Source organism: Melanostigma gelatinosum (assembly GCF_949748355.1).
Source record: "Melanostigma gelatinosum genome assembly, chromosome: 16".
In the NCBI taxonomy this organism is placed as follows: domain Eukaryota; kingdom Metazoa; phylum Chordata; class Actinopteri; order Perciformes; family Zoarcidae; genus Melanostigma; species Melanostigma gelatinosum.
Genome location: NC_136649.1, coordinates 19470966 through 19497771, shown reverse-complemented (window position 1 = coordinate 19497771; position 26806 = coordinate 19470966). Strand labels below are relative to the sequence as shown.

Below are 26806 nucleotides of genomic sequence, written 5' to 3'. Positions count from 1 at the left end.
GCTGCATCCATCAGCCATTAGCATCACGTTTCAGTGGTACTGTAAATACTCTGAGCAGCAGTCATGGCCGCGCCGCTCTGCAGTCAGTCCTCAATTTAGACGTCGTCATCGAGCACAACTGACAGCTTCACCGAGAGCAGCTCAAAGTGTCAGTCGGGAAAAATGATTTTTAAATGCTTTCTATAGAACTGCAACTAATTTATTATCCATGCAGGCAAGGCTGCAACTAATTATTTTATTATCGATTAGTCTGGTCGAGAAAAACATACAATTTCCAGTTGAAAGTGACATGTTTAAATGTCTTATTGTTCAACCAACAGTCCAACACACAAAGATGTTCAGTTTAATATTGTATAAGGCGAAGACAACGATAAATTATTTACATTTTAGGAACTGGAACTACTCAATTCTTGTCAGATTTCCCCTCAAAAAAGACTTGATTGATTACATGAATGTCAATATTTTTGTCGAAGAAATCCAGATAGAAGATGTTAGAAGCTGGAACCAGTGAATTTTGGGGCATTTTTGCGTCGAAATTTGACTTCAGACAATCAAACATGATCACACTTATTGCAGATTGTTCTATTAGTTTACTAATTGTTTGAGCTCTACAAGCAGGAACAAAGTGTGTACCGTCTTGTGTCAGCAGCTCATTTGGTACCCTTACAGCAGTTGCATGTATTGCATTTGAATTCACTTTCAATTGTGCTTTCAGTCAAATTACGTTGAGATTTGTGCGTTTGTCTCATCCTGACATTGTTGCAGCGAGACGACACTTGTTGGACGTGGGCCCCCTGACAAACGGGCCAACTATTCTGTGAATGGAGTCGAGGGAAACCCCCGTACTCTCAGTGCGGAGACTCACCGCTCCTGGTGTCCTGTGGAATTTGGGCAAGTGCCTATTTGCGGTCGAGAGAATGCATCTCGAAACCTACTTCTGCTTTGATGTCTAATTATTTCCGCGTAGAGTTTACACTCGTGGCTTATTTATAACCGTTAAGTCTTGTGAGCGTGCATCAAAACAGGAATGACGTAAACGAGAGACCGGAGCCGGGGCTTCACATTTTCCATCTTCTTGTTTTAAGAAGCATCTGAATGTAGTTAATGAATCATAATTTGAATCCAAAACAGATCTCGGGGAGCTAGGGGGTCTTTTTATAATCCCCTAAGTGAGAATTTCACCTTTTTAAATTCAACCGATGGACCCGAGGGGACATCCTGCCCGTCACTGCATCTCTTATGTCAGAGCACAAGAATGCATGAAGCTCGGCCTGCGTTGACCTTTTAACTCTCCTCTCACATTCCTAAATCCGGGGGCAACGTTTTGTCATCGCAATGCCCCGCTTTACTATATGCCAGGGTGATTCCATCACTAGCCTGTGAACAGGCCGGGCTTTAGTGAGTGCAGAGTAAATGTCTCTCTATCCACCGCTCTCTCTCTCCTCTCGTTCTCTCACAGCTTCTCTCCCCCTCTGCTTTGGGTGCTATAATAGTATCTCAACTGACCGCATTCCTGCGAGAGGGCACGGCCCGAATGACGACAATGTTTGGGAGGGGGGGGGTGTTCATGTCTTCCACTTGTAGACCTGGTGAAGCCACACCTTCTCCGCTGTCTGCACCTAAAACCACACCTTCTGTTTGGCTGGTTCCACCCTCAGGAGTCCCACGACGAGGCCTTTTTAAACTCATATCTCATGCTGTTCATATGGAGATAATATTTGTTGACAGATTTATTGTTTTAGAAGTGTCTTTCAGCCTAATTTGAGGCTGAATATTTGCCTTGAGTACCGTAGATTTATCGGTTGTCTGCAGCCAGATTAGGTGCTGGGGGATTTGTGGGCTTTGGCCCAAAAGTGACAAATCTTGTATACTTTATATTACAGCAGAACAAACTTCATGTGTTTCATATGTTTTCTTTAGTTTCCTGAGTTCCAGGCCGCCGCTTTTTACTCACTTTACTCACTACGACAAGAAAACGACCAGCTGTGAAAATGATTTATGATTTGTAAGTATTGGCTGAAACATGCGAAAACCACCAACATATCCACGATATGGTGTTTGTTTGCTGTCAGTCGCTGCCTGTACTTGCTGCTGTGACGTCATTAAACGGGACCTGAGCCTAGTTTCGGTGCATCGATCAGTGTCACATATTGCAGTTAGTGAAGCCGATGAAAACCAATCACGCCACTGGTGGAGTTACAGGATGCTCCTGCCTCATTGTCGCTGCCTCTCATCTCTTCTCATACGTTTGTGTCTCAACATTCAGGTTCAGAAGCAGGTCCACCCGAACCTCATGGCGAGGGAGGACGCCCTGCAGCACATCGAGGAGCTGATCCTGCAGCTGCTCAGCATGCTGTGTGTGGCCCAGCCTCGCTCCGTGCAGGACGTAGAGGTAAAGCGTCTAAATATAGATTCACAATCAATTGAAAATTGACAAAATGCAATTTAGGAAACACGCGCTACCACAGCAGCATTCCACATAACTAATTGAGTACTTGCAGCTTTCATTATCACCTTAATGCTTCCCAAATGTATCAAGTGTTAACAGAGTAATTTCCTTCTTTTCCAGGAACGTGTCCAGAAAACTTTCCCCCACCCGATAGATAAGTGGGCGATTGCCGACGCCCAGTCAGCTATTGAGAAACGCAAGAGGAGAAACCCTTTACTTCTCCCTGTGGACAAGATACACCCACTGCTGAAGGTAAAGACTCCTAAAGACCGCAGCAATCAGTCACATAGAGCTCAACACTCGTGCATCTTTACAGCCGCATTATTTCGGTTGAAAGGCGTGTTTCGGTTCACAGAATCTGGACGGTAGCCAGGTGCACGATCTCATTAGACGTCGTTGACTCTGACGCCAGTGCCAGAAAGTTCCGGCAGTTGCTGGGAAATATTTGTAATTCAGGGAATACTTTTAACGTGCGCGTTAGTAACTCACCTGATCGATCATTCGACCAGCATGTTCTTTGTTTAACCCAGAACCGATATAATAATGATGTTCAACCCATGTTTAATACTTACTATGTTGTTTTTCTGCTTTTTTTTCCCACCAACAGGAGGTTTTGGGCTATAAAGTGGACTACCATGTTTCCCTGTACATCGTGGCTGTGCTTGAATACATATCAGCAGACATACTGAAACTGGCGGGCAACTACGTCGGCAACATTCGTCACTATGAAATCAGCCAGCAGGACATCAAGGTGTCCATGTGTGCAGACAAGGTGAGAATACGTGAGGAAGCTGACGGCCAGGTTGATGGATGCGTGTTTTGGCCGTGTGTGAAACGGGACAACGGCTTTGACTCTTGATTCATCGTTTCCCGTCACTCGTTTCCAGGTGTTGATGGACATGTTTGACCAGGAGGAGGACATCGGCTTGATGTCTCAGTGCACCGAGGAGCCGTCGTCCTCCGGGGAGCTCACGTATGACGACCTGGTGAAGCTTGAAATCGCAGAGGAGCGGCAGTACCTGCGAGAGCTCGACCTCATCATCAAAGTGTTCCGCCAGCACTTCCTGTCCAACCCCAAAATCTTCACGCCTCAGGTGAGGAAGACCTGCACAGTGAATTACAAAGATGTCAAAATTGCGATAGGTTTTATAATACCTGGAATACAGACTAAACTTTAGTCATTACCATCCTATTTTCACACATTTCTTTCCATTTACACTGGATATTTAGAGTATATTTTCAGTTTTTATTCATGATGTGGTGCCACGTCGATCCTCATGCATAATTTTGCCTTTTTAGTGTCACAGTAGGAGCCCACATACTCCACCATGCTATTGCTGCAATACATTTCGGTTGACTTGTGAAGCTACTGTCGATAATAACGTGAAACTTTCGGTGTATATTTAGTAATAAATGTGGGTTTTTTTATCTGTGAAGGCAGACGTAGGTTACTGTGAAACAACCACAGGAAATGGCGACAAGATAAAATCATCCTTTATTAGTCCCGCAGCGAGGAAATGATGCTAGCACGGATAGCACATTTATTCACCTAAAGGTGCCGGACGCTGATCTCAGAGACGTCCTCCAGCTCTCGTGCTGAACCCAGTAGCTGCTGCCGGCTCACTCTAAAGCCGGCTTATAAACGTCAAGTTTACAACTAACCGTGAACCTAATTACAAAGCAATTTCTGCCAAATCCAGCGTAAGAACATTTAAAGATTACAACTGGAACTCTAATCCGCTAACTGGTAATCAGCATCAGGAAGCACTTTGAATTACCCAAACATTTTTTTAGGTTAAACAAATTACCAATTACATTTAGTCTAATATGGCAATTAAGTGCTCCGAGTTCTCCGGAACAGAAAGGAAAACGTACGAGTAAGGAGTTGAACGGCGGGTCTATGGGCCGAGAGGAAGTGAATGGGCGTTTGAGTGTAATGGGTCGCTGTGGCTTTGCATATTTTGGGTTGGGTGATTTGCGGTATGATTTGGGTGAGGAGGATAAACCTTTGTGAGGCCCAGTGGAATGCAGAACATGTAATTATGCTGAGACAGGAACAACATCTGCAGCCCTCGCCAAAATAACCTCAATTATGTCTGTTGAGACGCAGCGTTTTTCTTCTTCTTCTTTGATTTCTAAGCAGATTTAAGGACTTCTCAGATAGATATTGGAGACAATAATTAGTGAGCGTCTCACTGAAGTAATGACTCTGAGAAGAACGACTCAAATTGTTGAAATTGGGCACGAAAGATTTTAGAACAACTTCTTGATCATACTCATGACAATGAAGCAGGTTAGTGCAGCAGGTAAGAGATGTAGTCTTTTTCTTTATCCTGGCACCTACATTACCCACAATGCAACTTAAATCAGCCTGTAAACAGACTCGGTGGAGTTCCCCCTTAAGAGTAGAAAGAGGTAAGTAGGGTACTTAATCCCTCTCCCGGCAGCAGACCTTCCGAGCTGGTTTCAGGATTGGGTCCTACCTCTCCAACCCTTTAATTAACTTTCCTGTTGTTGTGCAGGACGTGGAGGTGCTCTTCAGCAACATCCTGGACATCCACGAGCTGACGGTGAAGCTGCTCGGACTGATCGAGGACGCCGTGGAGATGACGGCTGATGGCAGCCCTCATCCGCTGGTGGGCAGCTGCTTTGAAGACCTAGCAGAGGTATGAATCCCACCACCTGAAAAACCTTAAAATGCATTAGTTCCAGATGTGTGTTGCCAAATGTTTTTATCTGAATTTATCTGAACAGACTCTTGGATTCCACAGGTTGAGATTTTATTTGTGATGACACCAAAGTCTGTTTACGTTCCATTAAGCGCAAAATGTTCACTGCTGTAAACTAGCAGCTCATTAACTAATACCTCTTTAAGCTAATGTTGCGCGTGGGACATTAGCTTGTATCTGACGTACCGCCAGCAGCCGAGCATCCTCATCGTAGTGCGAGAACACGGTCGGGTGTAGTAGACGTTGACTGTTGCGTTATTCTGTCCTCGTCTGTAGGAGCAGGCGTTCGACCCGTACGAGACCCTGTCTCAGGATATCCTCAGTAAGGATTTCCACGAGCACTTCAACAACCTGATGGCCCGGTCAACCGCCGGCCTCTACTTCCAGGTAAGATGTTCGGTCGTTTGGGCTCGTTCAGGAAATACACAGAAGTGGATAGTTTGTTATTAGTACGGTAGTAAGTGTTCAAATCAGGATTTTCCACATTTGCGGACATGGCACGCGTAATCCTGAAGAAAAGGGTAAAAATAATAACCTGATTTAGTCATTTTGTCCATTGCACTTACAGTTTTATTGTCGTTAATGAGAAGTTATGTTTGCTAATGTGCGCTGAATATTTTATTAGTTATTATTAAATAGTTATTCAAATTCAATAAAACTAAACGGTGTAAACTGTAGTCTAGCTGGTCGATTTCCTTCTAGAGGTATTAAATAGTACTTAAAAGTATTTTTACTTTAAGTAAATACACATATCCTGCATTAGTATAATATAGAATTGGTCACTTTTGTTTTTTTTAAATCAAAATAATAAGACATAAAATATTTTAAAGAAAATGTCTAGAAACTCTCAATGTCGTTCAACACTTCTGTTGAATACGTGGTTGATATTAAGTTTAATTATTTTAGTATTAAAGTATATGTCTTGGTATCATTTGTAACATTTAATTGCCATGCTATGACTTTAAATCCACAGCCATTAAAGCCGTTATGTGTCCCGCTCTTTCCTGTCGTTCTCAAACGTAAACTTTCTTATAAAGGAACAAATGCCATGAAGGAGGTTTGTTTTTAACTTCGAAGGCACAAGTGAAGTGGGTCATTTATGCGTTTCCGCCAAGCAAACGGCGCTTGGATATTTGTTCCTGTTTGGCTTTGAAGTGAACCTGGTGGAATTCCTCCCGATATCGTTTGAGGGCATGTCATGACATATCCAGCGTCCTGTGTACAGTTTATTCACTGCTGCCGCATTGTTTTATTTGGACATTCTTCACAAGAATAGCATTGAATTATGCTCAATGGGGTGCAGCTCGGCAGCCTTTGAAGACGAAATATTTTGCTGGTGTTTTCTCAGGCCCAAAGACCAGCGAGTCCGACCGTTCACGTGAAGCAGAGTTTACTGTATGCGGTGGTTTTCTGCTGCTCCTCTCCAGGTTGTTAACGCCAACCTGCCTTTTTGAACGGACATGAAGATCTTTTCTTGACAGACGTACCGAACATCAATACAACGCCACAAACGCTGCTGCTGACCGACTGTCCTGAGGCCTCGCTGTGTTTACCCTCGAACCACCGTTCTAACCCCAGTTAGATCAACACTGATGGCACTGTCCTCTGATTGCCCACACCCGCTGTTTATTTTCATGTACTCATTGTAAGAGAGTGGGGGAAAGGGCGCAGGAGTTAAAAATACAGCTTTATTTGTGCAGAGCCGCTGTATTCGTTTAGAAACACCTTGCATTGTTTCACTCGCTGTTTTTCTTGGAAGGCCACAACGGTGTGTAACCTGCGGTAGACATGTCGGCTCAGTAGAATTGTCTTGAAGCACCAATATGTATTAATTTACTCTAGATGCAGCTGATGAATTAATTAGTTGATTAATTCATTGTTTTGTGTGACCAGTCGAAGTTGTTCCTCAAACAACAGTACAACAAAACGAAGGTTCACTCGCATTATGTCATTATGAGGGAAATTTCAGAGGACCAAATACATTATTCTTTAAAGAAACACTTAAAGGATTAATTTGATAGAAGCAGTACCACCAGTGTGTGTGTGTGTGTTTCTGGCTGGTCCACCAGCCTCCCCCCCCCTCTAACCCCACACACACCTTCCACCCTCTTCATCAAACTGACCGTGTTTCTGCACCGTCGGCTCGTCTTATTTCAGCTTCTCTCACTTTGTGTTTCATCTCTGACCCGACGGCTGCTCGTCTCCTCGTCTCGCCAGCGTCACGTGCACGTTGTCCTCCACAGCACCTGGTCTAAATGCATCCATACTACCAGGTTTGCTGTAGTGCAGATCGAACCCCCTGGTAGAATCATCATCATCGGCTCTTCTGCTCTGCCTCGTCAAGCTTTTGTCTCTTTGCACGTACCTCATCTTCCTCACTCCATCCTTCTCGACTTCCTCCCCGTTCTCTGTCAGATGGATGTGTCTGTCGAGCACTCAGCCCCTGCACTCTGCAGCGTCTGGTATTGTGGGTAAATTACATCGCCTTTTTAAAAATAGAACAGGCAGCCACACTGCGGGCCATTTTTCTCCTGGGGAAGAGGAAGAGGAGGTGGGGGGGGGGGCCCAAGGCACTTTTCATGTTGAAAATAAGCTCTGAATTCAGACGGCAGGAGACCCACGACTTGGGTTCAAGCAGCCCTGTGCCTCTGTGAAACGGGAACATGTTGTTCTCCTCGTCCTTCTGTACCGTATTCTTGCTGCACCGTGTGTTTATATTTAGGCTGCCGTCACAAGGATGCGTGCTCCTGTAGAGACTCGTTTTAACACGTCATCCAACTCAATATCAACTTAATTTCCACTTTACCTGTTCGCATCGGATGCCCTTCACATGAAGCACATGAGATCTCTTTTGAGATGTCCGTGTAGTTCTGGATCTTAACGCAGATTATTGTTGTGTAGTAGAAGCTACATTGGCTCATAACGCAGTTTGTACACAAACACCATTTTGGGCAAGAATAACTCAAAGTTAGCTGTTAAAACCTTCAGAACAAAACGCAACACAAAGCAGCTTAGCTTAAGCTAACAAAGTGACTCGCATGTCATTAGCGGCACATCTAGATTTCACTATGTTCTCCCATCTCGAGGAACACAATTGTTTTGATTATTTCAAATTGAAAGAACACCACCTTTACGTTAACGTACTTTCTACGTGGACTCATTTCATTCAGTAGTCAATCAATCCTAACTGTAGTTGGACGTTTTTGGAAATGTACTGATTCTTGAGAGTTTAGATGAGAAGATCAATACCATCCTCTCATATTATTCCCTTTGTAGTTGAAACAAACAACTATATTTTCGGGTTAATCGCAGCCTGTTTGAAACAAATGCTTACCGTACTTTACTTGTGTATCAGGAGATTTGTTGCACACTTTAAAAATGCATCGTACCGGTATTGCACCCAATCAAGCTAAAAACATTCTGCTGATTGTGACGCATCTAAATGTGCCGCTGTGAAGCTCGCGGGCCATTTGTAAAGCTGCAGGATGCTGACGTATCAATAACGTGATCTAAACTTAGGTCATTGTTCCCCCGGCTGCCCATCAGCGTGCGTCAGGCAGCTGATGTCTTTCTCTTTTCCGTGCGCACACACACACACACACACACACACACACGGAGCCTCTTCATCTCCTCCCCGCACAGACGGCGTGGCCGCTGCTGTGGAGTCTGAGTAGTAGCGTATTGATTGCGAGTCGTCTATCAGGGGAACGGGAGGTTTAAATGGATGCTGTGACGGCCTCCTCTCCGGTTACCCTGAAGCCTTTACTCGGTCAGCCGCTTCTCCCTCCATCACTCGTCAGCCTGCAGCCTCATCTATGTTCTGAAACGTCCGCTTTTTAGTTAACCTCATCTTCACAGTCCTTTTATCATGTGCAGTGTTTTGGCAGCATCATGGTGGACGATGTGAACGTGTGAATAAAACCAGAAACACCTTTTTGAAATGGCTCCTTCAGGGGCCACAATACACAGACAGGTTCAAACACAGCGATTTAACATTCAAAGTTTCATATGAATTAGTTTGTATCTTTGATGAGAAAAGACATTTGTTTTCAGCTTCTGAGAAAATCAATGATTTTGGACGCAAAATTCTAATAATAAATAATCAAGCGCCTCTTTAATTATCGTGTGTGTGCATATATATATATATATATATATATATATATATATATATATATATATCATATTTTGAGCGAAATGAACAGAGCCAAAACGCACGATAAACTAATTTAAAGATGAATTTGACTGACAGCATGATCAAGTTTTCTATCGATATTGTTACTGTGAATTCTTTTGGCCACGGTTATTGTGACAGCCCTATTTAAAATGTTTTTTTTAATAAATCACAATAACATTTGTAAATGGGAACATTACTTAGCTTAGGCACTCAGAGCGCAGACCTCGCCACGGCCGCTTCATAAGTGAAACATAATGTGTATGAGATCCGTGATTTGGATCCGCTCTAAAATTGAGTGGGTTTTTCCTCGGCCCATTCTACACCCGTCCACCAGGTTTCATTCAAATCTGGACAAAAGTTTTTCCGTAATCCCGCTGACAAACTAACCAAACCGAAAACATGAATCCCTTAGCGGACTGAGTCTCTCTGTCGCTTGCTGGTTGGTTAAAATCTGTCAGTAATGTCCGTCACTAACGGTACCTCTGTGTCTCCGTGTCTCCAGTCAGTTGCAGAAGGCTTCAAAGAAGCCGTCCAGTATGTCCTCCCACAGCTGATGATGGTCCCAGTATACCACTGTATGCACTACTTTGAGCTGCTGCAGGTGAGTCCTGACACACGGACAGTTGTTCACTGTGGTTTCAGTTGTTTTCCAGACTAATTGTTACATTTTATTGTTTTGTTTCTGATCACATCCCTGGTTAGTGTTTCATGATAAACGCACTGGATTGACGTTTTGTGGCATCATCACGCCAGATTCAAAGCTGCTGATCCAACAATGTGGCATATTTAATGCTCGATAAGCTACAATTTATGTCTCTGTATATCCTCTAAATATCACTACAATAGGGCTCTTATTTCATGAGTCGACTAATCCGTCATGTTGGTCTTAGTTGACTGAGATATCTTAAGTCAGTGAGTCGTTTTTTATGCTTTTTCGTGTTCGATAAATTATGAGCACATTTAAACAGAACAACATTTAAAGTGGTGCTTTTGTGATTCTTTGTGGAGAAACGCTATTTTACAAAACCGACTAAAAGTCGACTCACAATTTAAGTTCAGTTGAGGTTACATTCATTTTTTTTTAAAGCAAAGTTTACTCTTTTCTTCCTGTATTTCAACATGTTGATTTTATTTATTTTATGTGTTGTTATGCAGCTTTTGTGTAAATGTTTTTCACAGTTGACTTGTTACTGCAAGATAAGCAGAGGGGTGAATGATGATATCAAAGAAGGCTCTATTTATTGTCACAGAAAGACGTTTTGTAAACCACAACTCTGAAGTTGGCTCAGCTAAATACAATGCCGTCATTGATGATATTATCAGTAACACCTGTGCAGGCCCTGCTATGACGCATCCATAGATTCTGCATTATGAAACACTGCTACATATCTGATGTGTGTGCTTTCTGGCATTTTTTTGCAGCAACTTCAGGAGCGCAGTCAAGACCAAGATGACCGAGAGTGTCTGAAACAGGCGATCACTGCGCTGCTGAATCTCCAGTGTAGCGTGGAGCGCATCTATGCCAAGCACCAGCCTCGCCGTAAACCTGGGTACGCCTCCTCTACCAACGTTTATAATGATTCATATTCATTCACTCATTCTGTCTACATGTTGTTGACCAAATGGCTGAAAGTAGTTCTCAGTTAAACAGTTGTATCGCAAACCTGCTTCCAGCAGCTGCAGGGGCTCAGACCCTCTGAGATATATCAGTGGTTTAGTGTTTGATGTCATGCGTTGATCTCTTTGCTTGTCTCTCGTCCCTCACAGTGAGCCCATGTACCGCCTGTACAGCAGGCAGGTTCGTAGCAAACAACTCGCCATCAAACGCATGAACGAGATTCAGAAGAGCATCGACGGCTGGGAGGGAAAAGACATCGGTCAGTGCTGCAGCGAGTTCATCCTGGAGGGGCCGCTTGCACGAGCCGGCGCCAAGCACGAGAGACACAACTTCCTATTTGACGGCCTGATGATAAGTTGCAAGGCCAATCAGAGCTCGCGGCTCCCGGGCTCGGGCAGCGGGGCGGAGTACCGTCTGAAGGAGAAGTTCGTGCTGAGGAAGATCCGCATCGTGGACCGCGAGGACTCGGCGGAGCTGCGGCACGCCTTTGAACTGATAGGAAAGGATGAAAACTGTGCCGTTTTCTGTGCACGGACAGCAGAGGAGAAGGCGGCGTGGATGGCCGGGCTGGTGACGCTGCAGTACCGCTCCACTTTGGATCGCATGTTGGACACGGTGCTGCAGCACGATGAGCAGGCGCATCCTCTAAGACTGCCCTCCCCGGAGGTTTACCGCTTCGCCGTCCAGGACTCTGAGGAGAATATTGTGTTTGAGGACAAAGTGCAGAGCAAAACGGGCATCCCCATCATTAAGGCCGGCACAGTGGTCAAGCTTATAGAGAGGCTCACCTACCATATGTATGCTGGTAAGCTGCCGCAATAGATCTTCTAGTTAAGAGACATTTTAGATCTTTCTCTTTCACTTTGCAAACTTTTATTTTTGCGAAGATACATTGATGATGATTATTGTTTCGCTAATCCTTTTCATCTGTTTGTAGATCCTAACTTTGTGCGCACGTTTCTTACAACATACCGATCATTCTGCAAACCACAAGAGCTGCTCGCCCTGCTGATAGACAGGTACGATCTAACCACAGCGCTATTTTCATTGCTGTGGCTGTTTGTTCTTATGGCTCAGATATGAATACGTCCATCTGTCTTCTTTTGGAGAATATATCTCTCAGCGATGTGGTGGTGTGGGGTGCTTTGACATCTTGGAATATCAGATGTCTGATTGATTGTTCATTTCCTCAGGATTGAGATCCCTGAGCCAGAACCGACTGAGGAGGACCGACAGGCTCTCTGGAACGGCGACCAGCCAATGGCGGCCGAGCTCCAGAGATTCCGGAAGGAATACGTGCAGCCGGTCCAACTCAGGTACGACAGACGGCGGCTGACCGTACCGCGGGCTTGCACTTGGCAGCTAACATTACCGCAGTTTCACAAGTGTGTTGGAGAACTACGGTGGCCTTTAGGTCACGTAAAAACGCAAAAGCCGCTCACTTGAGCCAGTGTTTGGTTTGTCCGTTCTGGGCTCGTCTTAAATCTGCGGTGGTGAAATGAAGTTTTAAAAGTTTAATTCACAGGTGGAGTTATACAATCGGTTACATAATAATGTTTTTGTTTTTCAAACTGTATTCCATCTTCAGCTGCTTTCGTTTTATTTCCCAGCAAGGCCTTTCAAAAAAAAATGCCACAAAAGCTTCCGTGAGTCTTTGTCTCCTGTTGTTGTTGTTGTTGTTTGGCTCTTTCACATTCTCCTGTTAAGGCCTGAATGTTCTCAGCGAGCCACAGAATTACTTTTGCATTAGACTCTGTGTCCTTATAAGGAGCAAGAGAGTCAGGAATAGTCCCGTAAGTACCATTTTAAAAACTCCGAGCTCCTCGGTATCAGACTGCACCGCTGCTGCAGTTAAGAGCAGCTGCAATAAAATCCTGTCAACTTTAGTCATAGAAACAGTTCAAACACAAGTGTTGCACATTGTGATGGTCATGCATACTACATGTACTCTGCATCAGCAGTGTCTGCGTTAGGGAACAGACATGCATTATGAACACTGACGATCATAATCCTTCAGTATTTGAGCATAGATCGGGACAAAAATGAAAGGAGCTCTCCTTGGAGTTTGGGTGGTCTATTGTTATAAACATTACAATGTGGTCCAGCAGGGTCCTCAAAGTACATGAAAATACCTCTTCAGGCACTTTAAATCACCAAAAAAAACGTTCCTGCTGTTTTACTCTGCTCTTTAAAAAAAATGAACTGACAGGCTGAAGAATAAACACTGGCCAGCAGCCAGAACCGGTTCAGTGAAGGACTTTGTTTGCTAAATGTCTCTATTCTACCAACCTCTCTGTCAGTTACTCTATTTGGATTTCTAGGTTAATTTAAAATAAATATGTGGTTGGTAGAGCTCCTTGGCAGTTTAATGGCTGCATGCCACTCAGTTGTGGGGTGGCTGTGGCAGTTTGATCCCCGGCTCCTAATGTCCGAATGTATATATTTGACATTTATTATGAAGTTAATGTTTTTAACGACCGCAACATTTATGGTGCGCATTGCAGCCGAGGACATGTTGGATCTCTGCCCTCTTTCCTGTCTGTCTTTTCCCCACCAACTGTCCAATAAAGGCACAAAGGGTAAAACAATAATTTAGTAAAAATGTTCTTGGTGAACATGTTGTCCTTAAGTTCCCGACAAATACTTGCAATTTGAAGTGTGTGACGTTGGTGTGCAGGACGATGCATATGATTAATGAATACTGCGAACGTGTTTTTGTCTCACAGGGTTCTCAACGTTTTCCGTCAGTGGGTCGAGCATCATTTCTACGACTTTGAGAACGATCCGGAGCTGAGGAGTCGATTAGAGGAGTACATCTCCAGCAAGATCCAGCTGAGAGGTCAGGACTACACGCGTGTTCACACATTAAAATGACTTTGCTGAAGCGTTGTGGACATGCAACATGCGTTTTACACATTGTGTCTTCTTTTTAGGCAAGTCGATGAGAAAGTGGGTTGAGTCGATCAATAAGATCATCAGGAGGAAGCTGCAGACGCAGTCAAATGGAGTTAGCCACAACATCACCTTCGAGAGCCCGCCTCCTCCCATCGAGTGGCACATCTGCAGAGCGGGCCAAGTGGACTCCTTTGACCTCATGACCCTTCATCCCATAGAGATCGCCCGGCAGCTGACTGTGCTCGAGTCAGAGCTGTACAGGTGACCGAGCCGTGGACGGAGAGTGAAGAGAGTGAATGAGTTTAACGCAAAAAAGAGTGAAAGTACAAACGTATTCGGGTTTGGATCAGATTGTTGTTTCCTTGGCTGTCTGAAAACAAACTGTCTTCCTCAACAGAGCTGTCCGGCCGTCCGAGCTGGTCGGCAGCGTCTGGACCAAAGAGGACAAAGAGAAGAACTCGCCGAACTTGCTCCGCATGATCCGCCACACCACCAACCTCACACTGTGGTTCGAGAAGTGAGTCCGAGGATTAAAATGTTTCATTCACGACACAATGCAGGAAAGACAAAGAAATGCATATGTATGTGTGTAACTCTGTGTGTGTCGTTCCCAGGTGCATCGTAGAGACGTTGAACCTGGAAGAGAGGGTGGCGGTGTTATCGCGGGTCATTGAGATTCTGCAGGTTTTCCAGGAGCTCAACAACTTCAACGGCGTGCTGGAGGTGGTCAGTGCCATCAACTCTGTCCCAGTCTACAGGCTGGACCACACCTTCGAGGTGAGTGACGCCATGAAAGCAATCAGGAGAAACACTGTCTTCATCAGATAGTTTCTTCTTTCTTCTAATGACTACGATGCCTTTGTTTGTTGCTACATTCTTTTGAATTTAAAACATGCTGTAATTTGGCTTTATTCATCTTTCAATGAGAAATATCTGATCTTTATAGTTTTAACATGCATTTTAACCCAATACGAACCTCAGAACATCATTAATGGGACTGTTCCGCCCTCCTGCTCCACAGGCAATACCAGAGAGGAAAAAGAAAATCCTGGAAGAGGCTGTGGAACTGAGCCAGGACCACTTTAAGAAATACTTGGCTAAACTCAAGTCAATAAACCCACCCTGTGTGCCTTTTTTTGGTAAGTCTGTTATTGTGTTTTTATGTATGAAATGACCCGAGGGCCATTATTTAAATTAAGCCCAGTAGGAGTTTCAAGTTTCTTTATTCCTGTATTCTTCTGCTGAACACCATCGAACTCGTCTTCATCCTCAGGTATTTATTTAACCAACATCCTGAAGACGGAGGAAGGCAACCCAGACATCCTCAAACGCCACGGCAAGGAGCTGATCAACTTCAGCAAGAGGAGGAAAGTGGCTGAAATCACAGGAGAGATCCAGCAGTATCAGAACCAGCCCTACTGTCTGAAGGTGGAGCACGAGATCAGGGTGAGCGCTCGCTCCGACCGTTTTCTCTTTCAACGTGTTTCTCAGATCCTGAACTCAAAACGTCAGAACTCTTTTGTTGTTGTTGTCGTTGCACAGAGGTTCTTCGAGAACCTGAACCCGATGGGCAACAGGAGCGAGAAGGAGTTTTACGACTACCTGTTCAAAATGTCTCTGGATATTGAGCCACGGAACTGCAGGCAGGCTCCTCGATTCGTAAGTGTGACTGCAGTGTTTCTGTCGTAGTGAAGCTCTTGAGGTTCAGTTCGGTGCTCCGTTTTAGTCCCAAGTACACATTTACTGTAGATAAGTGACGAAAAATGATCTTCATCTTTGTACAGGATTCATACCCGTAGGACAACATATTAGTTTCCCCAAAAAAAGTATTTTCTCACTCACTTTCAGTCATCTGCATGGAGGTGTCATTTTGATTTCAGTTGCTCAAAACATTGAAAACATGAGTTCAAAGAATTCAACAGCAACTTCTCTTTCGAGGAACAATGTCCCACCGCTCTAAATAATCCACAGATCTCACACTTACGGATTGTTTCTTCAGTATTACGTTTTTCGAGGTGTCAGTCATATTATTTCAGGTAAAACATCTCTTGAGGTAAGGAGACATTTGAAGACATTTCCCAGAAGCACCGGCTTCTGTCTTTCAGAGAAAGAGAGTTTGTTGTGTTGCTGATGAGTTTCCTGTTCCTCGTCCTGCAGCCCAGGAAGACCATGTACACTCTGAAGTCCCCGGGGATCCGGCCCGTGCGAACGTCTACCTCTGGCACCCTGAAGGGCCACCCCGTCCCCCTGGAGCGGGAGCCCCCGCATAAGATCACCTTCCGGAGTATCGCCGAGACCGAGCCGGAGATGCCGGCGTCGGCCTCGGTGCCCACCTCCCCGAACACGCCGACCCCTCCGCAGTCGGCCTCCTCCGACCTCAGCTCGGTCTTCATGGATCACGACTTCTGCAGCTCGTATGGCGGTGAGTTCAGCTGACGTCTTTTCTTCCCCTTCTTGAAAATCGGGAAGTGTTTTCTTTTTTTTTTTTTGCATTTGGTCATGAGAGGGAAAGTTTCTCAACATGTCTATAAAAGTCCGTAACTATCTAAATGAGTTTACAGTGTGTTACAGATTCATCGCATTACTTGACTTCCATGCACGACAGTGAAGTAGTTTGTCCCGCTGACTTTCATGATTGCAAAGAATAAACTTTAACTGTGGCTCAGCGTACAGTCCTATTGCTGAGTAAGAGCATGCACCTTTCTTGGGAAATCAATCATCTTTTCCGTCTTTAAATTTTACAGGTAGCAACTCCATATTTGCTCCTGTTCTTCTGCCGCCTTCAAGTGAGTGTGCTTTTCTGTTGTCAATGAAGTCGTTTATTCCTGATTTGCTTTCTGCCCGACTATCCCATGAATCACTCTTCCACTCACTCTGTCATCAGTGCGCAGTGACAGTGACCCGGGGCCTGTTCTTGATCTCTTATCCGTACTGTATACGAGCGTCTTTTCCTTTTTCTCAGAGTTCCAGTCCGTGTCTTGCGGCAGCCTCCACCAGCTCGGGGAGGAGCTGCTGAAGCCTCCTCCTCTGCCGCCACGGAGGAAAGACGCAATATCTGAAGCCAAAGTAAGAGCGGAGCGTCATTTCTCACCATTTCTACCCATAATGACGACACCTTAAAGCTGGAGTGCGACACTTTTACATATAAATGAACGTCCGTTACATTTAGGCGAGTTTGCTGATTAAGCCTGGTGACTAAAGTTCCCGTGCTCCAGCTTTAACTCGCTCTGACAGGGTTGAACATATTTGTGGTAAGTGCAAATAACAATAGAATTCCTTGAGGTGACAACTTGGAGTGAAGATTTATTTTAAGGTGTGTTTTGATTCACAATTATTCAAATATATATCCGTTAAAGGGCTGTCGTAATGAAAACCACCTGTACTCACACATTACGCAATTAGATTACTCTAAAGGACTACAATTTTAGCTCATGGGGTCGCAACCCCCAGGAGGTGAACCACTGCCGTACACGATATTCGAACCTTGTGTTTAGTAATGCTTAATAGTTCTTCCTAATATAATCGTCTTTTGACACCATTCTGATCTGCGTGTGTCTCTGTCTCAGCTGAGCTCCAGGTCCGACAGCCCCCCAGCCATCCCTCCCCGGCTGCCCCCTCCTCTGCCACGGATCCAACCTCGACCGCTGGTCTACAACGGCCCCCCCATGGACGGCCCCCTGCCCAGCCCTCCTCCTCCGCCGCCCCGAGACCCTCAGCCCGACACGCCTCCCCCGGTGCCCCAGCGGCCCCCAGAGATCTTCATCAACTACCCCCTCAACATGCAGCCTTCCCCCGTGGGCCGATACCACTGGGACTTCAGCAGCTCCCCCAGCTCCCCCAACACCCCGCCCAGCACGCCGTCGCCCCGCATCCCCAGGCGGAGCTGCCCGCTCAGCGCCAGCCAGAACAGCCTGTACCCTCTTCCTGTTCCCATCACCGCTCCACCTGTCCCCCCACGCCACAACTCCAGCCCACAACTCCCCAAACTCCCACCAAAGACATACAAAAGGGAGCTGCTGCTGCTGCAGCCGCCGCCGCTGCCGCTACAAGGCCTCTCATTGGTGGAGAACACCGACGGCAGCCAGTGAGTCTGCTTTGTTTTTTTTTGTTTTTTAAAAACACCAAGAGGTTATCTTGAAATGCAAACTTCGAACTGTCTCCTGCAAACTACGACACAGTGGACTCAAAGCTACTGATCAGAAAGAATAACACTGCTCCACACACTCTTAACTCCACCCACCCGCCCTCCGCATCGACCAATCACACCCCCCGCTGTGCCTCTCAGGGGATCAGTAGCTCCGCCTTCATCACAAACCCTCTGTGCCAATGAGAATCCCTCACCGGTGTGCCAGCTAATAAACAACAAGGAGTTTGAGTGTTTGTCTTTTTGTTCTACATGGAGCGGGACTGTTGCTCCTGATGAAAGTTCTCACCCCTCACACTCTTAACTTACCCCACGTCCCACTCCTCTGTCAGGGTGGGGGTGAATGTGGGGGGGGCCTTGGACTTTGTAGCGTCTGCTGTCATGCTTTGTTTCTTTGGGCATTGACCTGATCTGGAGTCGTGCTGCAGCTCACAGATCTTTAAGACCTCGCTCCTCCTCGGTGATCCACTCAGACGTAGCTCTTTCACAGTGGCTATGAGCAGCAAACATTTCCATTGATATGTTTTTCCTACGAACTGATAAACAAACAGTTGCCAAAGTCTTATTTTATGCAGGGGGAAAAGGGATTTTCTTTTTTAAACAAATGTGACATCAAAAGAAACGCATAGCAGAGGCGACACTGAATCCCCCACCTTGTATCTCAACTGTACACTGTGACTGTATAGACGTGAGTCAAACTGTCTTGACTGTTTGTTTTTTTTGTTGTTTTTTTTACCTGAAGACAGGCCTCTCCGCAGCCACAAAATTGTTGCCATTTAAAAATCCAACACCGGTGACCTCTGACCCCGGGCTCCAGTCCTCTCGGCCCGGATGGGACAGCGAGAGCCGAGAAAACACTCCATTTGCACATCGAGTTTGGGCCGAGTCAGCAGGTTTCCATCAGACTATTGACAATGTCCCTGAGCGGTGTGCGACAGCGGGAGGTCTGCCTCGATATCAAAGCGGCTCCGATCCAGGACGAAGACGGGGAGCGCTGTACGTTCTCTCCCCAACGCTTCCACAGCGGATGTCTTAACCGATCCCCTTACAGACGTGCGCTGCTGTCTTGACACTGTGCTCTTCTCCAAAAGTCCCCCCCCCCCCATGACCAACTCTTCTTCATTGGTATTCAAACTCGGCACAGGAAGCACGCATCCTCTTACCAGGGCAGCTCCCCCCAGTGGCTGCTCCAAATGCCTAAAAGCCCATGAAAAAGAGGAACTTTTCAAACCCAACTTCTTCTTTCTGTCTCTTTCTTTCTTTTTTCCTGCTTGAAAACATTTTTGTTTCACTTTTGAAAGACTGAAATAATCCATGCATCATGCTCAGATGTGCCTTTTATTTTATTTTCTACTTAAGCAAATGGTGTCTAAAATGCTAAAAAAATAAAGTTGCCTATGTAATGTTTAGAACAAAGCTATACACTATGCAATTGTACATGTTTGTGGATACTGTGTATATATAACATGTATACACTAACTAAATAATTTGTATAAAGTGGCAAGTTTTTTCCCCTCCCGTTGTATTGTACCCTCATCCGCATCTGTTCAGTCCAATATTGCCTAATAATCCAATGCTGCTACAGTCGGATAAAAAAATAAAAATAAAAAAACCCAGAAAAAAAACAGGTCACTGTCACTAACTTACTTACAGACAATCTCCAGTTGAGACACTGGGAGTATTAACTGAGGAAAGCCGTTGTTTCTTCCCTGCCCCGTAGCTGTTTGAAAGCAATGAAAAGAATACACAGTTCAGTACGCCGAGCACTTAGACCCGTGCTTCACTTTCTACATCCTACTCATTGCCTTTTTCAAAGATTCTTTTTTTAATGCCGACATTCATTAAACCAGTTGGGATTGTATTAAAGTTGCAGTTGAATACACAAAGACCGATATTCAGTTGCAAGTATTTGAGCAGAGTGAAGAATTTGGACATTTTATTTCTTTCTTTTTTTTCAGAGAAACACACTTTGTGCACTTTAGGCTGTACTGTTGAAGGGCCACAGTTGTTGATGGGTCATGTTTGTAAATGCAATGGTCCTATGCAACTGTTCAAACTCACGTTCTACGTGGATCAGCATAGAAAAAACAAGTCTACCGCCTCTCTTTCATCCACACGATGTCTGCAGACACAAACACCTGAGGATGTCTGACGACCGCGAGGTTTCAGCGAAATTAAACAAACCAGTCTCTCGCGCCCCTTTCTGCTCTCGGTCTTGCTGTGTTTTGTGCACGATGGTGGACGAGTAAACTTCCGATCAAACTAGAGATAAAAGCGGAGTGTTGGAGGACGAAGCCGAAGTCAAATCACTTCACTGTCTTCACTCGTGTTCTGTCCATTTTCCCAAGTTTCCCAAACCAGTATTGGTGGGGTTCATTTTGCCAAATTTGTCTCTTCTGTTTTCTATGTTTGTTTGTTTAGTTGTTTTTGTTCATCCCGAGCCCGGACCGAATAACAGATTGGTTTTCCTCCAGTGGCACTGTAACAGCTTGATCCAGCAGTCGGTTTATTTGATGGTATGTGGCCTTTTAACTGCTTTGTATTAATGGTCTTCATGAGATTAATAAATCACCCAGTCTTATTTTGTACTGAACTACTCATTTCTCTCGTTTTTTTAATTTTACGGAACATTCAGCTTTTTTTCCCCATGAACTTCTGTTGATTGAATTTTTAAAGGAGTAGGTTGAGATTTGTGGGGAAACAAAGTATTTGCTTTCTGTTCGGAGAGTTGGATCTTCAAAATAACTCAAAACCGCTTTCATGCGTGTCTGTTGGACTCGATTAGCATCTGGTTAGCTTAGCATAATGTTAGCCTGGCTCGGTCCAAAGGTGACAAAATCCAAAATGTTGTTCACCCATGAACACGTTGTGTGTCCTTTTTTATATTCGAGAAAATACAAAGTGTAAACCAACAATTGCCCTTTTTACCTCTGTTTTTGGACACGTTACATAAACGATATACAACACGTTAATAAGTGGGTTTTAGAAGTGCTGAGGTTGATTTAGTCATTTAATAGAGCAGAAGTGTTACGACACAATCAAGAGTGATGTTAACTCTCGACCAGAAAGCAAAAGAAGCATATCTTCCAAAATGCCACTTGACTGCTTTCACTGGATATTAAAGTATACTAAAATGATGTAATATTTTATTCGTAACCGCTTTCTTAAGCTGACGTTAGACATTGTGTCATATGTCACCACCTCCAGTTTAAAACAAACGACATGCTTTTGGAACATTTAATTTTTCGAATGTAAATCTGCGAGGAAATTCTTCAGTCAACCCTTTGTGTCAAAAGTGAGATCATGTTTCTCAGATAAATGTTGCTCTTTGATCTCTCTTATCCCACAAAACGACAGCTGATCCGCAGAAGAACCAAACGGCCAAATAAAACCGTCTCAACCGGGAAACAAAGACGTACTTCAGAGTCTCGCAGTCGTCATTCATGCAGAAAATGTCTCCATCAAAGAAATCTCAACGTTTGCAACCTCAACGGTCAGTGTGCAACAGTTTCAGTCGACAGTCCTCTCGTCTCCGGGTCAGACGGTGCTGCAGGGACCCTCGCTGTCCTCACTGTCGTCCCACAATCCTCCACCGCTCAGACCTGCTGCAGGGTTGCCTCTCTGCTGAGACGGGCCTGGTCTGGAGAGATGAGCGGTAACGGGTAAAAGTATATTCATCTCATTCATCCAGTTTTATCTTTACGTTGTGTCTGCATTGCACCAATGCAAGTGTGGATTTTGTTTTGTTTCCATGTTTTAGTACAAGCGGCTTGTGCATCTCTGAGTAACCGCTCTGTCACAGTTCTACCTGATGAAGGCTCTTCTTACCTCAGGTGTTCTCTACTCGGGTTGAAACTCAGAAAGCTTTGCCTCGCTGGGGCTTGAATCGGTACGAAGCCTGGTCTGTTGTCTTTCTCTGGAGCTGCGTCCGCCTGGTACGTGGAGTGATGCGGATAAATACAGAGAGCAGGTCAGAGTGAGTTTCATTCAACAGCACTTGCAAGGAGTTGTCAGGAAAATATGGGTTCAATTGAGTGAAGGAATGCGCCACCAATTTTGTTTCCACACAAAGACCATTTCACTTGTCGTTGGTGGGACTACTTGGTCTGTAGAAACAGTTGTCCTTTGTCAAGACTCTGAAAATAACCCTGGTGTTTCATTTGCATAACAAACTGGAGATGTCTAGTTTGAATTCATTTGAATTGATTTTATTAAAGCCACTATATGCAGAGTTGTATTCATGCACGTACAGTATCTGAATACCTGTTTGGATGGATCATCCCAGATGGGCCTGAAGGCACTGTTTGGATGTAAAGGAGGAGACCCCTTCCTGACGTTGACCAGCCTCTTTGCGTAGGAGCTGACGAGGCACGGCGTCGGCCCGTCCACACACGGCCCTGCGGCGCGGCGAAGAGGAGGGTGAGGGGTCAATCTGGGAATCTGCCACCTCAGACACATGGTCCTCTCTCTGGGCGCCTCCCTCGACTGCTGCTGGCTGCAGGAGGGCTTCAACAGCACCGGCACCTGGCTGTCCTCCTCTTCATCCTCGCTGCTGTTGCTGGCCGTCGTCTCCCTGCGCAGGGTGGCGTCGGGGCTGCAGGAGGTGACGGAGGAGTAGTCGAAGGCTGAGGTGTCGTCCTGGTCCGTCTCGCAGTCCTCGAGGCTGTGGTGGGCGTGAGGGGCCTCCAGCCCGTTGGTGCCTTGCCCGGTGAGCTGGCTGGAGGTGCCCTGGCCCGAGTCGCTGTTCTCACCCCACGCTGCGGCGTCGGGCGTGAGGAGGGAGCAGCAGGCGTGTCCGCAGTCTCGGGCCGGCTGGTTCAGGAGGGCCAGGTCTCCTCCACAGCCCTTCCTCCTCACCGGGCTGCAGGACCAGCACTCCAGGCGCATCGCGTGACACACGTCCACTCCGTTACTGACGGGCTGCTGGTCGTCTCTGTGGGAAGGAGAGGTATTTTAGCAGGGCGCCCACATGAGCTGTGACAGTGAGGCACAGTGGCGTGATATGTACATTTGCTTGTTTTCATTGTTGTCTAACCTCCTCTTACTCTTTTCATCCTTTTCCTCATTGCTTTCCCTTTTCCTGTCATTCCCTCCTGTCTTCCTTCTGTCATTATTTCTTTCCTTTCTTTTGTTCCTCCTTCCATTCTTTTCTTTCTTCTTTCAATGACCTGAACACTGACATGTTCTTTGATGTAAATCAGGATATTTTAATTCCTTTTCCTGACAACCCTTTTATCCTTTCTCTTCAAGGATTGAAGTGCTCCTTCCACCTCTTCACACTGCAGGTGCTCCCGTGCGTTGCTGTACTGACTGCAGCCAGCAGAGGGCGACACTCACCTCTGAGCTGCTGTGTTGGACCGACGCTGAGACTCTCTGGTCTGCTGCCTCCTGGTGCAGCACTTTGCAGAGGATCCACCAGCCACTGCATCAGAGCAGCTGCTGCCATGCAAAGAATGAATGTGAATGTATTCGTTTGTTAATGAGCCAAAGACAAAAACACGCAGGCAATAAACATCGAACCGAATGTAAATGGCATCAATCTGAGTTTCGATTGTCATAGATCATGTGTGAATGCTAATCCTCCTCTTGATGTCCTGACCTTTGTCCACCTCCTTCTGCTTCCTCCCACCGGACGTCTTCCTCCAGGATCACATGACAACGGGACAAGATGCTCCTCAGGGCTCGCTCAGTTCCCAGCAGGAGGCTGCAGTCAGGATGCTCCTTACTGGTCCACTGCAGCAAGTTCTAGAGAATGAAAATGGAAAGATATTAAACAACGAAGCAAGGATTAGGGTCAGTTTAACATAACCTATTGGCCTTTTTGTATTTTGACCTGATGTACCTCTAAAATTGTTTCTAAATCTACTTTCATAAGGCCTTTAATATTTATGAAGGTTTTGTGTGTTTTGTCATCCATCTCTGGCCTTATCCTTCAAGAAGCATCCTCATTGGTTTTATTTCCTGCTCTGAATCGTTGTTTTTGTGTTTTTCAGATGTTCTTACTTTAGACCTCCTCAGCATTATAGGGTCAGTGTTGACCTGCACACACTGGACTCCCTGTGGCTGCTGACTCACCTGAATGTGGCTCAGGTAGCCGTGGATGCGAGCGACAGGAGCCAACAGCAGGTAGAGCAGCTTCATTTCCTCTTTCTCCATCTGGCCGCTCTATTAAACGCAGGCAGGAGATATCCATCAGCATGTCTGGTTCCCCGGGTACTTTGTAGATGAATAATGTTGACGCTTATCAATTAAAATACCTGCATTTTCTGCATTTTCTCAGAAAGCTTTAGTCTGTTGAACTCCAGCGAGAGGAACGATGCCAGGGTAGCTGTGTATCCAAGGTACATATCCGAAAAGGCTGTCTGGACGACCCAAGTCAAAGCAGTCGTGAGCACCTTCACTGTTCATTGTAATGGACTGACGTCATTTTCAGAAAAAAGCACCAACTTACATCGTTTTGTCCGATGAGCTGCACCAGGATGTCTCCCACCAGAGATTTCCAGTGTTCAGCAGTTAACCGCTCCTGCAGGGTGTTTCTGAAGATCAGGTGTCGCTGTAAAAGCTGCTCCACAGACTTCAGATACGTCTGACTGGGTCACGACACCAAAAAAAAACAAGGGTTTTAATTACAAATGGAAGTTTAACGCTTGTTAAAGAATTCATGGACGCAACCATTCGTGATCTGTGCAGTTCAACTGTGTTCAGACGTTACAAGAAGGAAGAATTAGTTGCTTGTTGTTTTGAGACAGGACAGACCTGTGCTGCTGTTTGGTCAACATGTAGCACTTACTACGGCTCCACAGTCATCTGGTGAGCTGGCGGTGTCTTGTATTTATCATACAGCTGGTTTAAGGTTGACACGTACTCCCACTCAGAATGTAGAAGTTGCATCGCCACCTGATGTCGTGCATCTGGACGAAAAAGATCACTCGTAATGTTCATGTTTCAACAAATGAATGGGCATCAAGTTTAATCTCCAATCTGATCATCTAAATATAGCTAACAGAAATAAGGTGCTCTAGAGTGATTCTCATTTAAATATATAATGTGTTTACTGTCTTTGGCCAAAGGAGGTAACACAAGTATTGCAATATAAATGTATTTGCAGCATCCCGATCTTAGGCATTGCCACTTTAACGTCCAGTGGCTTCAGTAACTACAAAGAAACTCACTCAAGTTGTTGAGTTTTAAAACATGTTTGCCGTTTTCACGAGTTGAAAACATCTGGTAACATTTTTTTGTCGCTCGCACGTTGTTGCTCACCTGTGCCTTCGCTCAGTCCGGCTTTGAGGCCCTGCAGGAAGCAGTGGAGGAGCAGTTTCCCTCCGGACAGACCGGCCGGTGGAGCAGACGAACAGTCGCACGGCCTCCGCTCACAGGCCGGTTCTGCTGGATCGCTGCTGCACGACAGTGGACAGATGGCAAAATGTCTCTCTGCAGGTTTTCACATGTCTGTCATTAAAAAAAACATCATATCGCCTGATGACTGGGCGTAAACAGCTGTTTTATGAGTCATTGTTCGCCGTGTGCCACTGAAGATGGTGACAACATTGATATGAAAGCATACACGTTGATTCCCTGTAAACAAACAAACGTAGTTAAGAAGACTTTCATGTTCTATTCTGCATTTTACACTTTGATTTGACTGAAATTTACAGCACAAACCAGGAAAGAGTTATCCTGTTATATATATATATAACAGTATAAATAGATCTGATTTGTTTCGATGTTCCACATACTTTACTTTCTTATCTGTGAAGCTCTGTAGTTTATATCTGTTTGGTTTTCACCTCTCCCTGTGTTTGGATGTGGAGCTCTTTCCATCCTGCTGAGGTCTCTGTCTGTTGCTGTACAGCTGCAAGATCTGACCCCCCATCACTCCAAGCTCTTCCTGCAGGACGGCAAGACTCCGGGTAAAGACGAGGACGTGTAATTTCGCCGTCACCAAACTTTCAAACACTCGATATTTCTCAACAGTTAAACTAATCTGCATTCTCACCCTCAGAGTCTCGACCAGCGCCTCCAGACGGAGAGCTTTCTTCTGGCAGCTCCTCCGGTTCTCCTCCAGCTCCTCCCGCAGGTACGTGTCTCCATGTTGGATCTGACTGAGCTCCAGGACGGCGCTGGTGAACCCCGTCTTCAGCTCCGACACCATGCATTGCAACTGAGGGGACAGCAGGTGTCATATATTGTTCAAACATACAATTAGATGCATGAACAAGACCACAACAGCGCTGACATTTACACTCATGGAGTTGTGATCATTCTAAACTGACTGTTTACTTACTTGTACTATCTGCTGCTATTTTTTTTTAAATAATTAGAGCTTTAAATATAAAGTGAGCTGTCTCTTTAACAAAGCCAGGCCGGCTGATGAGGGAAGGTGCAGAATACCTTGGAGATTTCATTGACGAGCTCGGCCTCTTGAGGCTTCATGACCTGTACAGAGAGAGACACACAAACAAGGCTGTTTGCAAACACCCAGTTAATAATCTGCACAGACCATCACAGACTGTTTGATATTTCTAGCTGATGAACTGTAAAGAGAACAGTTGAATTTGGTCATTCCATCTCCTGTGTAATTGTCCCCAAACAGAGATTCAGCATTCACACAATGGGGACAAAGCAGGAAAGTGAACCTGGTTTTTGTTTTCCGAAAAGTGAATCTTTAACCTCTTCCTGACCAAATGCACATCATTTATTCCTCCTATATATACTAAAGCCTATACATTTACCAGAAGAGGTTGAATGACATTCTTAACCAGATTTAATGACTTTCGTGTCCATATTCTTGTTT

The 26806-nt window shown here is 45.3% G+C and overlaps 1 protein-coding gene across 1 annotated transcript in view; it reads left to right on the top strand.

The window, feature by feature from the left end:
* Positions 1–20591, top strand: part of sos2 (son of sevenless homolog 2) — a 28776-nt gene extending 8185 nt beyond the window's left edge. The window contains exons 2-24 of the mRNA XM_079286345.1: positions 2267–2392; positions 2570–2701; positions 3057–3221; positions 3337–3543; positions 4972–5115; positions 5455–5565; positions 9855–9953; positions 10775–10902; positions 11120–11775; positions 11908–11989; positions 12164–12286; positions 13697–13809; positions 13904–14126; positions 14263–14382; positions 14480–14642; positions 14887–15004; positions 15139–15311; positions 15408–15524; positions 16023–16287; positions 16610–16651; positions 16828–16931; positions 17432–17949; positions 18752–20591. Of these exons, the coding sequence (XP_079142471.1) occupies positions 2267–2392; positions 2570–2701; positions 3057–3221; positions 3337–3543; positions 4972–5115; positions 5455–5565; positions 9855–9953; positions 10775–10902; positions 11120–11775; positions 11908–11989; positions 12164–12286; positions 13697–13809; positions 13904–14126; positions 14263–14382; positions 14480–14642; positions 14887–15004; positions 15139–15311; positions 15408–15524; positions 16023–16287; positions 16610–16651; positions 16828–16931; positions 17432–17949; positions 18752–18806 (3984 nt within the window). The 3' untranslated portion in view covers positions 18807–20591. The remainder of the gene's footprint in view (positions 1–2266; positions 2393–2569; positions 2702–3056; positions 3222–3336; positions 3544–4971; positions 5116–5454; positions 5566–9854; positions 9954–10774; positions 10903–11119; positions 11776–11907; positions 11990–12163; positions 12287–13696; positions 13810–13903; positions 14127–14262; positions 14383–14479; positions 14643–14886; positions 15005–15138; positions 15312–15407; positions 15525–16022; positions 16288–16609; positions 16652–16827; positions 16932–17431; positions 17950–18751) is intronic.
* The last annotated feature ends 6215 nt before the right edge of the window (positions 20592–26806 follow it).